The sequence below is a fragment of the Anolis sagrei genome, chromosome 2, assembly GCF_037176765.1.
Source record: "Anolis sagrei isolate rAnoSag1 chromosome 2, rAnoSag1.mat, whole genome shotgun sequence".
Lineage (NCBI taxonomy): Eukaryota > Metazoa > Chordata > Lepidosauria > Squamata > Dactyloidae > Anolis > Anolis sagrei.
The window spans coordinates 93,883,988-93,901,770 of record NC_090022.1 but is presented as its reverse complement, the minus strand read 5'-3'; the positions used below and the strand labels follow the sequence as shown (position 1 = coordinate 93,901,770).

The 17,783-nt window shown below is 40.1% G+C and overlaps 1 protein-coding gene across 4 annotated transcripts in view; it reads left to right on the top strand.

Moving 5' to 3' along the window:
- The window catches only part of FNIP1 (folliculin interacting protein 1), a 117,753-nt gene that overhangs the window by 84,172 nt on the left and 15,798 nt on the right, over positions 1-17,783 (top strand). For 3 of the 4 annotated variants that reach the window (XM_060765252.2, XM_060765254.2, XM_060765255.2), the window contains exons 7-11: positions 3,349-3,432; positions 4,311-4,382; positions 5,294-5,429; positions 7,109-7,310; positions 8,891-8,976. In XM_060765252.2, the coding sequence (XP_060621235.2) occupies positions 3,349-3,432; positions 4,311-4,382; positions 5,294-5,429; positions 7,109-7,310; positions 8,891-8,976 (580 nt within the window). The remainder of the gene's footprint in view (positions 1-3,348; positions 3,433-4,310; positions 4,383-5,293; positions 5,430-7,108; positions 7,311-8,890; positions 8,977-17,783) is intronic. The other variant, XM_060765253.2, reaches the window with a different exon arrangement.

Here is a 17,783-nt window from a genome sequence, read left to right as displayed (position 1 = left end):
ATGCACATATCTGATTAAATAAAGCAAATATGTGATGTGTTGTCCTGGTACTCCTTGATATTACCTTGCATTCTTCACTTTCTGAAAGTTATTCATGGAATGGTTTTGGATGCCCTCACCTCCCTGCTGTTTGTTTTAAGCATAATCTCAAGAAAAGATTTGGTTGGTTTTAAATGTGACATTTCCATTTCTCCAAACACAGGCTTATTTGATAGATTGGTAATTCTTTTGTGTCCCCATTCAGTTATTTCCCATTTAGCTCAAACTTGAGCTTGTGGTTACATACATTTTTATGTAAGAGAACTGAGAATTGCAAGGCCTCATTTGAATCTGAGTAGCAGTTTGGTTTAAAAGGCAAGAGTGAAGCAATGAGATGTCGTAATAGCATTTTTTGGTAAAGTCAGCACTATCTAGATCTATGGGTCCCCAAATGTTTTGGCCTTCAACTCCCAGAAATCCTAACAGCTGGTAAACTGACTGGGATTTCTGGGAGTTGTAGGCCAAAACACCTGGGGACCCACAGGTTGAGAACCACTGATCTAGATCATAGTCTCTACACATTCATGATTTAGTGGTTAGAATTACAGCAGTGCCTTCTCCTTTTGTGTATAATGACATGAGTTTCAGAAAGTGCCCACAAAACATATTAATTTGGACCACAATTCTCAGAATCCCTTGGTTAACATGAGCCACCTACGAGCTGTAGTCTAGAAAATAACATTTCCAAGATCCATACCTAGTCAGTATTTGTGACATTGGCATGCATATGAAAGTAGCCTAGACCACTAATGCCATTGTGTAGTCCATGTGTAAAGGAGTTTAGTTGCTCACACAACCTCATGGAGTAATGGGTCTTATAGGTGTGCCCCCCACCCTCCAGCGTCATGCTTAGTTGAGGAAATAATAGAAAGGCAGGTGTGATTGAAATCAAGTGTATAATGTCAGTGGTAATGGCTGGCAAATCACATTCTTATTGCAAAAAAATACAAACAGGAAGATAATGGAAATGTTCCTATTAATCATCTCAGAAAACATGCTCACACTTAGTTCCTTTGACTGTTACTAGAGTCTTATTGCAATGTTTGCACTAGCAGTAACATTCTGTTCTGGTACCTCATTTGGTACTACATGGGGATACTTTTTTTGACATGAAGTTTAAGTATGGAATATGGCTTGGAATAATATGGTATTGGCCAGTGTTGAATATTTCAGAAGAGGAGGCAATAGCATTTGTAAAAACCTGTGCCCAAGTATGGTTGACTCCTCAAAACATTCTTCTAGTTCACCTTTCAAAAATCAAAAGTTAAGCAGAGCAAAAAGCAGTTAATCTGTAACCAGAACATTTTTAGAAACTAAATCAAATAAAAGCAATACTTGTGACCCATTGATCCTTGCCAGCTCTTGATTTTTGAAAGGTTACTGTGTGCTTTAGGAGGATACTGTGTACAAACCAACCTTTTCCTGCCCTCTGACTTTCTGGTAGAACACCGAGGGCCTTTTCACACAGCCCTATATCCCAGAACTAAACCTGGGAAAAATTGAATTTTGGATTACAGCACTCATTATCCCTACTGAGCATGCTGGGTGGGGATTTGGGGTGTTGTTATGCAGATAAGCAACATTTTCAAGCTCTGGTTAAACATCCAGAGTTGGTGGTCTGGAGTAAATCAGGTTCAAGTACACCTGTTGTGGATGTTTTATGTGATTAAATCTTAAGGTGAGTATCAAAGGATTTAGTTCCCATTTTCTCTGATTGGAAGGAAAGGTACAGGATAATTCCTCTTTCTTTCAACTTTGTGTTAATTCTCATGCAAAAACAAAAGGAAGAGGAAACAGGCACCACATGGAGTACACACTTCCATCTGTTTCAGGGAAAATATTAAGACATTTATATATAGCAACAATATGTGGAAATATTTAAGGAAATAGCTGAAAGAGAGAGACAATGCAAATGTATTTTTTTTCTCAGTTTAACTTGCTCCACTTTCTTCCCTTACTTCTAGTGGTGTAAACAGGCTTCAGAACCATCTCCTGCTCTCGAGAAAGAGAGGGGATCCCCAAATTCTACCTAGCTGCTGTCAACCACTCATTCACACCACATGACTCAAGAACTTAGTTGAAAGTTACCAATGGTTTTCCACATACACCTCTCCCATGGCAATGGCAATCCTATACAGGCAGTCCACAAGTTAGGAACAAGATAGTTTATGTAGGCTTGTTCTTAAGTTACATTTGTATGTAAGTAAGTTGGAACAGGTACATTTTTAAGTGTAATTCCAGACACACACACACACATATGAATGAATGATTTGGATAACATAGGGAAGGGTTAAAATCGCTGTGGTGTGCTCCTGTTGAGAAGATTTCACCTCACTTTCTGTCCCTGTGATAATTGGATTTTGAAAAATTTGGCTTGCTGTGGAAACAAGGGTTGGTGATCAAGTTTCAGTGGAGACACCTTTTCCCCATTTCCCCATTTAATCACATAAATTCACTCTTTCAGGAGTGAATTTCCCTTCCTAGGAGTAGATTTCATTCCCTTCCTGTTCTCTCATTTCTATTCTTAACTATGAATCGTTTGTAAGTCAGATGTTTGTAACTTAGAAATTGCCTGTACACGCATATGCGTGCACACTTTTAGTGAAGGCACGTGGAAGAGAGTTGAATGCTCCTACTCTACTCATGTTACAGATGGTGGTATGGGACTTTGGATGTTTTTTAAGACCCCCGGAGTCTGAATCTCTTTGTCCAGCCTACAGCCAGGCTTCTCTAAGGATCAGGCAGACGGCACCTTCCCTACTTCTCCATTAGGCCCCAAAAGTCTTTGCAAAATCTTTAAAGTCGCTATTGTGCCTTGGAATTATGTGTTTTTATAACCTCTCATTTTGGAAGTATCTCAAAGCTTCAACACTTCTTACAACCCAATCTTCCTCACTGGACAGTTGTGATCTCTGTCACTCCTACATGATACTACCTCTCAATAAATTTTACCTAAACTTAAAAAGGTGAAAAGGAACTCAGAAAAGTCTTCAAGTTTTCCCCCTCCCTGTCCATTGATTACTTGAAAATAAGAAAACCCTAAAAAGGAAAGTTTCTGATAAGTTTGTTCATATATATGTATATGTATGTAAAACAATCTGACTGAGAAGGGCTGTGTTTAAACTATGGGCGCTGCAGCTTGAACTTCTATATCTGGTTGTAGAAGCTATGGGGATTTTGCTGTGTTTTGGGTCTGTGTTTATGTTCGCTTGTATCCTTCCCGTCTCCTATCCCTGCCCTTCCTCCCAGAGTTCTTTCTGCTTTACTAACCTCATTCTTTCATATGTTGTTTTACGTTTTGCCATGTAGGTTTTTCACAGCTTTGCAGCCCTAGGCGGGCATTCTCTGAACAAGGTCCGCTCCGCCTCATCCGGAGCGCCTCTTTCTTTGCAGGTTTGCTATGTGCCGTGTGGGTAGTCTAGTTGGTGTGACAAAGCTGAGTGGATTTTGTAGCTTGGCCTTGGAAATAAAATACGGTTTCAGAACAAAATACCAGAAGTCAGTGATATGGTGGAACTGGTTTATATGAAAGACTTAAAATGCTAGGTTTACATTTCAAGGATCTGCCATATCTTTTGCTCATTTCAGATTGAATGGGATTTGAATAATCCTAACCATAGATACTTGTTAAATCTAAAGAGAACTGCTTTAATTTGATCTGAGTTCTAATATTACTATATTCCATAAACCAGAGAAATATTTAGTTCTTTCCATTAATCGAATTTTATTTTCATGGCCGATGTAGATCCTCTCCTCTCCACATATCTGACAAAAACATGACTTCTAAATTATTATGATCAAAAAGCTTTTATTCTGGTCACTGAAACATGTGACAAGGAGAATCTGTTATGTAAGATCTGGCTGCAGATGTAATTAGCTTCATGCTTAGTTGAAGAAATAATAGAAATTTTAATCCAAGTCACATTTGTTGTAGAGCACAAGTCTTTGCTATGCATTTCTTCTGTAGTATCTGCTTATGGCTTGCATTGAGTGCTTTTGCGCCACGCCTCATTCCCTTTTTGTTCCATTCTTTCACTTGCCTTGAAGTACATAGGTGGGCTTCAGCACTTGGTACATACAAGCGGCTGCTCTGGGCCTGATCAGCTTTGTAACTTTTCTTGGTGATGGGTATTTGTGTGTGTGCTGTGCTATTGATTTTCAAAAATGAATGCAACCAATGAGCATGATTTACTTGAATAATTAAGGGGAGCACTGTGATGTTGAAGGGAAGTATCATAACCTCAGGCTAACTGGTGATCTTATCTGCCTAGTTCACAGCAATCCTATGGATATGCCTGGAAGGGAGATGAATGAAGACCGAGACAGTGGAATTGCAAGATCTGGTAATGTATTTAGCAGTATTACACAGATATGACATTAACTTCACCTTGTATATAAACGGTTTCTTCTGAAAGGCCTTAATATGTAATATCCTTTTAACATGTCTATGTTTAATGATAGATTTTTTGTACATTTTGTTGTTTTTGATTGAGTGATAAAAATATATAATATATGCAGAGATCATTACTATATTACATAGCAATATTTTCCACATTTGTCATACTTAACAATCATATGGTTTATTCCTATTGAAGATTTTGTATATATAGTATGCCTACAGAGTTCTAAAACATATAAATGAAGAGATGAGATAGTAGCATCCCATCCTGTTAAATGAACATTGTATTTTTAACAGATATTGATATGGCAGGGTTCAGTGCTGCATAGACGCAAACCTTCGTGTTTTTACCTAATCTCAAATAGCTGTGCATAGAAAGGCATGCTGTGGAAAATGCTCTACGTTCAGCATCCACGGCTCTTGCCTTTGGAAACCTAAATCCTGTGGTCACTTGACAAGACCAGTCACCTAATCACTTGTTAGGGAATTGAATCCTCAAAACACACACACACTTATCAATATTTCAGCAGCGAGGAAACCTTTTACACAGCAGGGTAGACAAACAACATTAATGCACATTGCATTTGGACTTAGGTCCCAGCATTTCCAAAATAATTGGGGCTTGTTGACATTTTGGAGAGAAAAAAACAGAAGCAACATGGCAAGTTGTATGCATGGCCCTGCATCTGACAGGTTTCTCTTTGCAAACTGATATGAAATTGAACATAGAAGCCTAGTGTTCAGACCACTAGGATATAGTGATCACAGTGTAACACAACAAAGTGTTGTTCCTTTACACAAAATACATCTTAAATATTTTTTTCCCCTTTCTCTCTCTTTAAAAATATATTACAGCCTCTCTGAGCAGCCTGCTTATCACTCCATTTCCTTCTCCTGGCTCTTCGTTAAATAGAAGCTGCGTGAGCAGTTACCAACGGCGCTGGCGGCGCAGTCAGACAACAAGCTTGGAGAATGGAGTCTTTCCTCGGTGGTAAGTTAAAGCAGAATTTGTTAGGGTATAGGAATTGGCATATTTCCTCAGTGCTAGTTTTGCATCTACCTGCTTGTTAGTTTTTCCATTTCACTCCATGATTCTCAAAATGGTGACATTCTCTTTAATCATTGTCCCTGATAGGAGCCATGGTGGTGCAGTGGGTTCAGTCCTTGTACTGGCTGAACTGCTGACCTGAGATGGAGTGAGCTCCCATCTGTCAGCTCCAACTTGTCATGCAGGAACATGAGAAAAGTCTCCCACAGGATAGTAACACATCCGGGCATCCCCTGAGCAATGTCTCTGCAGATGGCCACATCTGTCATACTTGCAGTTTCTCAGGTCACTTCTGACACGATTTTTAAAAAGCGTCCCTGATGTCATGCCCACTGCTGGTGATCCCTCCATGAACCTAGATCAAGGGTGGAAATCATTCAGAAGTTGACTTGCTGTCCCCAGCAGTCCTTGTCAACTTAGCTAAAAATGAGGAAGGAATGAAGTTGGCCGTTCAACAATTTCCAGAAAAAACATAAAGTTCCCGTTCCTGTACTAAATTCAGTGCATATTGCATAAAAACAGAGGCATATCTTTTTAATGATTGTATTAACTATGTGATTAATGATGTTAAAAGACATCATTAGAAAGACAGGGATATTTAATATATTTCTATTCTACTTTTCCAGTGGCAGAAGTTGCAACTAAATCCAACTTCTAGGCCCAACTAAACAGACTGAATCAATGGAATTAACACACATGTTGCATTACCATGTGCTCATTGATTGAAGGGACTCACTAAGGGGAGTCCATGGGCTGTAGTTACAGTAAAATGAATTTTGTTCCTTCCAGCCATTGTTGCTGCTGTAACCTCTGCAATATATTACACATCTTCATTTCTCATGTTGCCTGTATTGCAGGCTTGGGCAAATTTCGACCTTCCAGGTGTTTCGGACTTCAACTTCCACAATTCCTAACAGCTGGTAAGCTGTTAGAAATTGTGGGAGTTGAAGTCCAAAACACTTGGATGGCTGAAGTTTGCCCATGCCTGCTGTATCATGAATTTCTACCCTCTCCATGTTTTAATAAGTGGAACCAGGGGTGAGCTTCATCTGTAGTTAAATACATGTACCCCACTCTAAAGTTGTTTTCTCTGCTGTATCTTTCCATGTAAATGTCTATATTGTTTCTCTTTGTTTTTACAAAAGCCTCCTCTTTTTTTGTACCTCAGTCTAAGACTGTGAAAGAAGCTCAAGTTGTTGAGTGTGTCTGTTGTACAAACCTTTTCCTATTGTGGTTTTGTGATAATCACAGAACTTGAGGCTAAAAGGGAAAAAATGCATGTGGGGCTAGTCAAGCAAGGCTGGAGAGTTGAGTGTGTTTGAGATCTTTATTAGATGACAAATTAACTATACAACTCATTCTGCCTTGTAATGTGTTCACACTATAAAAGAGAACACAGCTGACTTTTTAAATTCAGTCCATTAATCATAGCTACTCAGAACATCTCCAAATGCCGGCGTGCCATATTCTTATGCTTAAATAAATCCCAGTATTAAGTTAAGCAGAGTGACTTATCTTTTTACCCCGTGCAGAGAAGGGGTGTTTACTTTGAACATGTTGAAACCCTAACCATAAAATAGCTTGTTACATTTACATCAGATCGTCTGGGTTCCCTCCTAAAGGTCAGTGGAAGAAAGCTTTAACTTGTCTGACGACAGCGCCAGCCCAAGCCCAGGAATTGTCCGGAAAAAGAAAATAGCCATTGGGGTGATATTCACCCTTTCAAAAGATGAAGAAGAAAACAGCAACTTTAATGAATTCTTTTTCTCACACTTCCCTCTTTTTGAGAGCCACATGAACAAGCTGAAGAGTGCAATAGAGCAGGTAATAATCATCAGCACCACTACCTGTATTTGTTCCTCATTCTGATCGACAATTTTTATTTTATCCTGTAATAGTTTTCCCAGATCAGTTTATCTTATTGTAGCCATTCAGTATTAAATCAGAGGTGCTAAGCCAGCATTTCTCAACCTGGGGGTTGGGACACCTGGGGGGGGGGGTTGCGAGGGGGTGTCGGGGGGCGCCAAAGACCATCAGAAAACACAGTATTTTCTGTTGGTCATTGGGATTCCGTGTGGCAAGTTTGGCCCAATTCTATTGTTGGTGGGGTTCAGAATGCTCTGATGGTAGGTGAATTATAAATCCCAGCAACTACAACTCCCTAATGTCAATGTCTATTTTGCTCAAACCACCAGTGTTCACATTTGGGCATATTGAAAATTTGTGCCAAGTTTAGTCCAGATCCATCATTGTTTGAGTCCACAGTGCTCTCTGGATGTAGATGAACAACTCCAAAACTCAAGGTCAATTCCCACCAAACCTTTCAATATTTTCTCTTGGTCATGGGAGTTCTGTGTGCCAAGTTTGGTTCAATTCCATTGCTGGTGGAATTCAGAATGCTCTTTGATTGTAGGTTAACTATGAATCCCAGCAACTACAACTCCCAAATGACAAAATCTCATTGGGTCATCCCAGTGTTGCTCATCATGTCAAGGTTGGCAGTGAGGAAATTCTTTTCTTGAGCAAAGAGCTCTTTATGCTTAGCTGCACAGCATCTCCTTGTGCATATATTATGTGGCACATCATGAGCATTCCACCCAGATATGTAATCACGCGCATGCTCAATTCTTGGAAATTCCCCCCCCCCCCAAAAAAAAAAGTGGGAATGATGGAGATTGCTATGCACACAAAGAGATGTTATATCTGCATCATTCATGTCAAAGGGAACATCTACCTCTACAGCGGTATGGAACATTTGACCTTCTAGATATTTGGAACAACATTTCCCATAAATCGAGGGATGATGAGTTTTCCTCTCTGGGGCAACTGAGGAAATGAAGTCCAGATAGTATGGAGAGCACTTACAGGTTCTTCATCCCTGTGAAACATCATATTAAATGTCTTTGCTTTGTCAGTAAGTGTCTGAATTAGACATAATCACTTCTTTCAAGTGGACCACAGAATTTAAAGCAGAGCTCTTAATTACCAAAAGACTGCTGTTGTCTCCAACATGAATTTTGCCCTTTCCTCACACATCATTTCTGTTATTGAAACATTGATTTGTGTTTGCTGGTGGTTTAATTCAATAAATTGTTATTCTCTGTCTTCAGGGAGAGAATGAGTGCAGGAAACCTTGGACTTCTTTATAGCCTTTTGCAAGCAAATCTGTGGAAAAGGAGGACAGTGCAAATACATGTGCCTCACATATCTCTAGCTTGATAGGAAATTTGGCAAGGGGCCAATGTTTATCATGGCATAAAAAAGTCCCAAACACCCCTGCACCCGCCCCTGTTTACCTGTCTGGGGGCACCTTAGATATCCCTTAGCACATGACTCTTTTTTATTATTATTATTTACTGTTGCCAAGACTCTGGATGGTTATGTGTTTAATGATTGTTTTCAAGGCTATGAAAATGAGTCGGCGATCAGCTGATGCCAGCCAGCGAAGTTTGGCCTATAACAGGATTGTGGATGCCTTAAATGAATTCAGGTGAGTTTGCTTCCAGCATTGTGTGTGTTATTGCCAAGTATCCTGAACATGTATCTTGGAAACAACTGTGTAGTATCTAAATGTGGAAATAAACTTTTAATTTAAGCCCTTCATCCCTCTGCTGAGATCAATATATAGTTCACTGAAGAGCAATTGCAGGACCAGTGTGGGGTAGAGGTTAAAATATTGAACTTGACTGTGGAAACCCTCCAGATTCAAATCCTTGCTCAGTTGTGAAGCCTTGCAGATCAGTTATTTTCAGCCTTTGGTTCTCCAGATAGTTTGGACTCCATTTCACAGAATCTCTGTACAGTAGGCATAATATCTGGTCTTCTAAAAGTTGAAGTTCAAAGCACCTCAAGATCCAAACACTGAGATTAGCTGAAACAAGTTGCTAATCTCAGTGTAATCTCTGCTTCTCTATCTAGTAGTGAATCTGTATGGAACAACTTCTGAAAAAACTGATGAAATACACATATAAGAAAGGAACAGAACGTGTAGCCAGAGACTGGATATGAGAAATTGCTTTATGGTTTTTGCGTGATCTGCTTATAACTGTTAAACAGGATTGCAGTTTTGGGAAAAGTATGGGCAACTATCACTCGAGTCTAATGTGCAATCAAATCTCATGAGCACCTCAATTTTCAAAACCTTGAAACCAAAAAAAAAGAGAGTGTTTTCTGGTGAGTGTAATGTGCAGCGGCAAAAAGTGCACTTTTTGTAATTTGGCTTAAAAAAGGTGCACATTACAGTGGCTGCCTGCTTATAATTCTTTCTTTAAAACAAGTGTTAGAATACAAAAGCTTTTTTCAATGGAAAAGAAAACCTGGGGGTGGATGTATGCTGTAGAATAAATCCACTTTAACTGCCCTGGCTCCATCATATGAAGTCATGTAATTTTACAAGGTTTTGAACTTTCTCTGCCGAAGAATGCTGTGGCCATTAAATTAGAGATGACGTCCCTCAAATAGGAGCTCCAGGTGTTCCTGAAGTAGTTTCCCCTTTTGACTTAGTTCAGAACTAAGATTACAATTTTACACAAATTGAATGCACACCCTAATTTTGGGAATGTAATTTAGCCAAAAAAAAAAAAAAAAGTGAGCATTACATTTGAGTAAATACAGTATGTAGGAAACTGTCAGATGAAAGGCTGGAAGGATGACCAGATGGATTATTCCTTTCTGATAAGATTTTGACCAGGGGTGGGAAAGTAAAACTATATCTCTTCATGTTGCCATTTGGTAAGTGATTACAGAAGAAAGCTGAGTATTTGGAAGTAATACACCTAGGGTACTTGTGGGACAGATGTGAGGTATTTTCTCGTGCATTTGAGGAGATTTCTAAATGATTTTAGGGTAAAACTGCCCAAAACATGTTCCATAATTTTCACATTTGTAGTGTTAGGGGACTTTGAAGAACTGGTGGGAGCCACAAAACTGGCATCTAGGGCTTGTGCTTAGCTTGTCTCGTTGCTTTGTGAATGACTAAAATGACAGGGGCTCGTCAACTTCTCTTGATCAAGAAGGAATATCTGATCAGTGCAGTGGTGAGAAATCTCTTTCTTTCCCACCCTCCTGATGGCATAGTTAGAAGTGCTGGTTGTAGTCCAACAATATCTAGAGCAGTGGTTCTCAACCTGTTGGTCCCAGATGTTTTGGCCTTCAACTCTCAGAAATCCTAACAGCTGGTAAACTAACTGGGATTCCTGGGAGTTGTAGGCCAAAACACCTGGGGACCCACAGGTTGAGAACTACTGATCTAGAGGGGCTGTTTACTCACCCTTGGGACTAGTGGGGAGACTTTTTAGGATAAAGCATATAGAACATGTGACGGGACTGAAAGAGGCATTTGCTGTATTAGTTCAGAAAATTTGGCTAAACAGAGTACATGTTGCAGTTCTAGGAAAGACATTAGTCTTCACTCTGTGTAAGTCAAGTGTGGGTGTGCAAAGACAAAACTTGCAGCCTTATGTCTGCTTGAGCTGTTATTTTGTGGACCAACACGGTAGCTGAGAGTATTTTCTTTCAAGAATGCTTCAGAGGGGTTCCTTCAAGGCTTGATGTAACCAACTTTTCAAATGTAACAGAACAAATGAAAATCTGCTTTTTGTCCCTGGAAGCTTGACAGCTGTTCCAAATCCATCACCCTAGGAGCTTGTTGCACTTGATGTAGCAGAAACTTCAAAAGCCTGGGACATATTTCTCACAGGGCCTGAGGCTGCCAGTGTACTGCTGAACGTTTGAGGTGACATTTAGTACAATTCTTTCATCTCCTAAGATATAAAAGACATTTGCCTTTCAGTTTATAGTGTTAGCAGACTGCTGAGTATAAAAAATATGCTGCAAGGAGATGACTGCAGGGTCAAGCAAGACTTGGAAGTGTTGCTTTCTTGGGCTACAAACTCCCAGAATCCCCTAGTTGGCATGACCACTGACTGTGCTGTCTTGGATATTTTGGCAGTTCTCATCCAAGAAAGTAGCTTTTCCTAGCTCATCCAAGCTGCTTGTAGTCAGGTTAGACAGGGAACATGGAGGAGAGAAGGTACTCTGCCATGTCAGCTGTCATCTAGATAGGGCCTGTCCAAGTAAACAACTGCTGATCTGGATAAGTTGTGTCTGCCTTCATGGATTGGCACAGGCTATGGCCTTACAGAACTCTCTCCTTATTTTGTTTCTGGAAGGAACAGTACTCATTTTCTCTGCAATTGTCTCTTTTCCTTCCTTCTGTTCCACAATTAATTTGAGCATAGTCCCTTTGTCCCGTGAGACATATCCAAGGAAACAAAGGATCCCTTGGCAGCATTATAATCAGAGCAAATGGAGGGAAAGTTCTTTTGCAAGGAGAAAACCACCCAGTTTTATTGTATGCAGCAGAAAAATGTCCCGACTTAAGCCTTTGAACACATTGTAAAAACGTGGCAGTTCACATGGCTTGTTGATTGCCTAATTTATTGGGTGTGTGTGTGTGTAAGAGAGAGGGAGAGAGAGGTGGAGAGGGAGAGAGAGAAAGAAAGAGAGAGCATGCACTCACATACTTCATTTCCAGTTTTATGCTGAGGTTTCCATGGTGCATAAATATTGTTCCGTGACAGCTTAACTATATGAGCAAAATCTGAAAGGTTTCATAGAAATGAATCTACATTTGGGTGATTTTACTGTTTAACAAAACATGTTAATGTGTAGAAGGATTCCAGGTGCCAAGAAAATTTCTCTGTCGGTTTTCCTTATTGTGAGAATGCTAAGGGTTTAATGCCACAAATTGATAGGTACATTTTTTTAAAAAAATATTGTATGTGCTTTAATCCTGTTTGTAAGGAAGGAGACTAAGCACTGAACTCAAGTAAATTTTCAAATGCCAGCTAGTTTGGAAGATACATCATGTGAAAGGAAACACACTTTGCTCCTCAGGAATAGCATTTAGGTTGTTAAAAATCCATTTACTGGCCACATTGATAGTCTTTGAAATATTGCCTATTTCTCATTAAGATACTCTGGTTCTTTAGTTGACTTAACGGTATTCAGTGCTTGTTGTCATTCAGTGTCTTATTCAATGGGCAGACTTAATAGTGATCAAGATATGATTAAAATATTATACTTAGATGTGTTTATTTGTGCTCTGTTAGATACTCTTCTCCAGGGGGAACAAAATAAAATCAATGTAAATGTTCTTGATACCAGTCTTTTCTTTTCTCTAAGCCCTATGTTGTAGTTCCAGGCTTTTATAAGAGGGAAAAAACCCTTCTTTCTTTTTCTCTATTTATGATTTCTCTATGAGGATGTCTTTTTAAAAATTCACTTGACGGTGCATTAAAAACTTGCAACATGTGAAGGAATGCTGCAGTGCTGCTCAGGAAAGGCTCGTACAAAACAGCTTGATTTGTAGCTTTGAGGCATTCTTGTTTTGCAATGTATGATCCAGATCTTTCAATCACAATAGAATCTGTAAGGGTTATATGAGGAGATGGCATTGGTCATTCTTGTCTTCTCTTTCTTTTTACTTAACAAAACAGACATTTTAAGAAAAGCAGTTTTAAGATAAAGACAGTATGCATTTCTACTATGAGCAAAGTATGCATTTGGACTGAAGCATACTTTTGGCAGAGTTCACCACAAAAATCTAGAAATATTTATGTTTGCACCAGATCACTTCACAAACTGAAGGGAAATTAAAGAGATTTTTGCTTTGAGGAATACAAACCACACTGCAGCTCACCAACCAGGCTGAAAGTTGCAGGACACCTCTAAAAAATCTGGTTTATTGAGTTCAGCTTTTCCTTATATCTAAAAATGAAATCTCCCTACTTTTCCTTCTCTTCCATATGAGAAGAGAAGGTTCTGAGGGGACATGATAGCTATGTATAAATATATGGAAAAAATGCCATAAGGAAGAGAAAGCAGGCTTGCTTTCTGCTGCCCTAGAGATTAGGACTCGGAGCAGTGGTTTCAAATTACAATTCCACGTGAACATTAGGAAGAACTTCCTGACCATAAGAGCTGTTCAGCAGTGGAACTCTCTGCCTTGCAATGTGGTGGAAGCTCCTTCCTTGGAGGTTTTTAAACAGAGACTGGATGGCCATCTGTCAGGGGTGCCTTGATTTTGCTTTTCCTACAGGGCAGGGGGTTGAACTAGATGGCCCATGTGGTTTCTTCCAACTTTATTATTCAATGATTCTATGAAGGAGAGCTTTATTTTCCAGCATAGTTCCCATCTGTTTTTTTCCTGCTGGAAATTTTTGAGTAGTGATAAATAGATGTTCGCTGTATTGCCTTCCGGACTGACCTTGCTTATTTATTAGCATACAATTTTTTGGATTCATTATGAAGCTACACATACACTTAACAGCCAGTCATCCAAAGGCCACACTAATTTTTGCTGCATCACAACGTGCTCCATAAAACCCATGGTTTTGCTTGTAACATAGTTTTTTGGTTGCCCTCAAGCCCTGGAGGGCATTAATGTTGATGATAACATCAGCATAACATTCATTTGGAGGGGGGGGGGGGAGAATATGCAGAAGGAAGACGAGGGACTCTTGCAAGTAGAGCTAAAGAAAATACCTCTTTAAGTCTTGGTACACAGTGAGCACAAGGCTCTGGAACACAGTGCACCAGTACCTTGAGAGAGAGAGAAAAAATCAATGGTGCAATGTGACCCATTGTCTCAAATAGCAAGGCACCTCTGCATTTTTCTGCTACTTTTTTAGAGCAGTGGCAGACATGGGGGGGGGGGGGACCCTCTCTTGCTGATCTTGTCCTTTCAAAGGTCTTTACTTTTGAAAACGTGTTAATTAGGAATGAAATATTTATATCAAATCTTAATATGAGGATCATTTGAAATATTGCTTTCCAAAATTTGAGGAAATCCAAAGATTTTGTCTCAAGGGAACCACCTTGAACTGCAGGAGTAATGAAGAGCTATTGACTAGGTTGGATGTGGGGTTAGAAGGGACAGAACCCCGATCTCTTGTGCTCTAAATATCTCACAAGCTTTTCTTCACAATCACCTTCTACCTAACAAGGTAAAAATGCCTTGCGATATTTTCTTCAGCACTTTTCTTTTCTATATTGCTACAAACGTGGGGCTGAAAAACCATAGCAGAAGTGCAGACTCTCATAAACAGGACATCTTGGTATCCTAATTTACAGGAGGCAGTTTTTTTTTACTTGACAGGCAAGATCCGTTTAAATGCACAGGTACCATAGAAGGCGGGACTGGGACTAATAATAATAATAATAATAATAATAATAATAATAATAATAATAATAATAAATTATTTCTAGACCGCTCTCTCTCCCCGGAGGGACTCAGGGTGATTTACACGTAAAAAGGCAAACATTCAATGGCTCAAAATATGTGGAAACACATCAAATAATACAAAAATAATTAAGAGTAATAACAGAAAATTTACAACAAGGAATTAAGCATCAAAATAAAAACAAAAACAATCCATTAAGACATAAAAACTAAAACATAAATAAACATTACAATGTACACCCTAAAAACAAATTATGAGACATTACATTAAAAATGGCTGACAATGGTGTTACATTTAAGACGTATCATTACAGCCATCTAATACACATAGATTACTCAGCAGTCCTAATCCTCCTCCTCTGTATATGTTAAAATGCATAGGTATGTTTTTTGAAGTTTCTTAAAGGAGAGGAGGGTGGGGGCTGTATTTATTTCTTTAGAGAGGGAGTTCCAGAGATGGGGAGCAATCACAGAGAAAGCCGCCTCTCTTGTTCCCACTAACTGAGCTCGTGACGGAGGTGGGACTGAGAGGAGGGCCTCCTTTGTAGACCACAGTGCATGTGATGGTGACCGCATCTCCGTTTACGAGCCCACACACTCACTCCAGTCATCTGGAGAGGCCCTGCTCGTGATCCCGCCTGCGTCGCAAGCGCGCTTGGTGGGGACGCGAGACAGGGCCTTTTCTGTGGTGGCCCCCCGACTTTGGAACGCCCTCCCAAAAGATCTTAGACAGGCCCCTACATTGGCAGTCTTCAGAAAGAACTTGAAAACCTGGCTGTTCAGATGTGCCTTTTCAGATTAGGAACCTCAATACCAAGTCCCAGAAGCACTTTAGTAGAACCACGGTCACTGTACATCGCACACTGCACTATTTTATAATCCTATATTCCTCCCGCAATATCAGCACTTTTAATCCTGTACCCACTACTCTGGCCGGCCCAGTTTTAATAATTGTTTCGATGTATTGTTACTGTTACTGTTTACTCTGCTTAACTGTTTTTAATTTGCTTTATGTATTGTATTGTTGTATTGTGTTCTGAGGCCTCGGCCTATGTAAGCCGCATCGAGTCCCTCGGGAGATGCTAGCGGGGTACAAGTAAAGTTATAATAATAATAATAATAATAATAATAATAATAATAATAATAATGGTCTGGTCTATACAGGGAGATGTGATTTGACAAATCGTTACTCCCCTGGAAAGGCACATAGTTCACTTATTCTTAGTCCTGTCCATCATGGTGTGCTGCATTTTATGATTTATTTTATTAATGACATTAATCAATATATATTTATTTTATTTAGTTACATTGATATTGATGTATATATGTCCTCCAGTGAATTCAAGGTGGTCTAGAAAGCATTCCCCTGCCCCATTTTGCCCTCATTGCAACACAGTGAGATATTCAGACTGAGAGCGCAACTGGCCTGAGCTCACTGAAGGAGTTTTGTGGCTCAGCGCAGTTTTGAAGTTGGATCTCCCAAGTTCCAGTCTACTGTATTGCATTGGCAATGTCTCTGTATTTTGTATATCTACGTACAAATTAATATTTGCAAATTTCATGTGTATATGCCTCTTTTGTCGTAAACATGGGTGGATTAAAACCAACCAACCAACCTTCCGCCCTGACACTATGTCAGTCTTCACCCCAATCCAGATTTACTAAATACAAGCAACATGTTGCCCCTTTTACTGGAACCTTCTCAAGGGGAAAAAAACCTCCTTCCTTTGAGATTTCCCAGACTCCCATGAAACGCTGATGAAGACAAAGAATGAAGGAAGTGAAAACTGCATGAACAAAGATGTTAGGCTTTGTTTCAGACCTTAAATAATGATCCAGCTATAGCTTGTAGCAGCGCTTTTAAAGAGGGTGGTAGAAGAGGGGCCAGTGCACGTGATCTGTCCATCTATCTGCTGGGGGGAAATGCAAGAGAGTCTTTCTTCCACTCCCCCCTCCCTCCCCATCCGCACCAGGCAGGAGCGGCAGTTCCTCCAGGGCTGAGCAGTGGCTGACACGCCTGGCATGGAGGGTTCCCTTTGCTGCAGTCACATGCCTGCTGGCTGGCGGCCAGTGGAATCCGATCTCTCCCTGAGGAAACACTATCAGTTGCAGATGCAGCCACGGTTACCAGAATAGTAAATAACGAGTCACAAGACTCAAGCTAGCCTTTCAACGAAAACAAATAGTTTAATATCTTGCCTTGGTCTTAGAACAGAAACCGTTCCCCACCGCTGCTCCTGTGGCCTCCCCCATCCTCCCCAGGCCACGCAGGCACACACTGCTCAGGTTGAGCAAGCTTTCCGAGAGGCTTGCTTTTGCTAAGACACAAGCCAGAACTCTCCTTTTTGTGCAGAGCTTTCTGTTTTACCTCAAGGTTTAGAATGGACTGAAACTCCATGATGGAAATTTAGATTTCTTTTTAAAGCTCTTTTAAAGCATCATGACTTATATGTGGTATCTGGTGACGTCTGTGGGCCAGGGGTTGACAGGTGTAACACAAGGTCTGAAAGTGAACTCATGCTTTCTTCAGGCTTTTATTTCCAGCCACGGGGCTGTGCCGTGGGAAGTGTAATGGAGTCATCAGGGTTAAAGAGGAAACGGCAAGCTTTCTGTGACACATTATGCCACCCACTCCATGTTCTTACTCCCCTTGTGGGAGGGTAGTCCTTCATTTATGGGCCTTTCCAGCCCAAGCCAGAATGGGATTTTTTTTTCTTAGCTGGGCAACCTTGGCTAAGTCATTCTTTCCCATCCTCAGTGGAAGGTAAAGGCAATCCTGCCTGGAAAATCCCAAGATAGGGTCACCATATGTCAGAAACAATTTGAAGGCACACAGCAATAACAAGAGAATGTGTCCTGCTGAATTCTATTTAGCTATTGCATCTATTACCTGAAAAAAATACTGAGTTTTTGGAAACTTTTTAGAAGATTGGGGGAAAAAATCTCTAAGTACTTTTATTTACTTCCGAAGTAATTACTTTTGTGGGTCTGTAGTATGGCTGTAGTACTGTTGCAGATGTTTAAATGAGCATTTTTCTCCCTGTTCATATCCT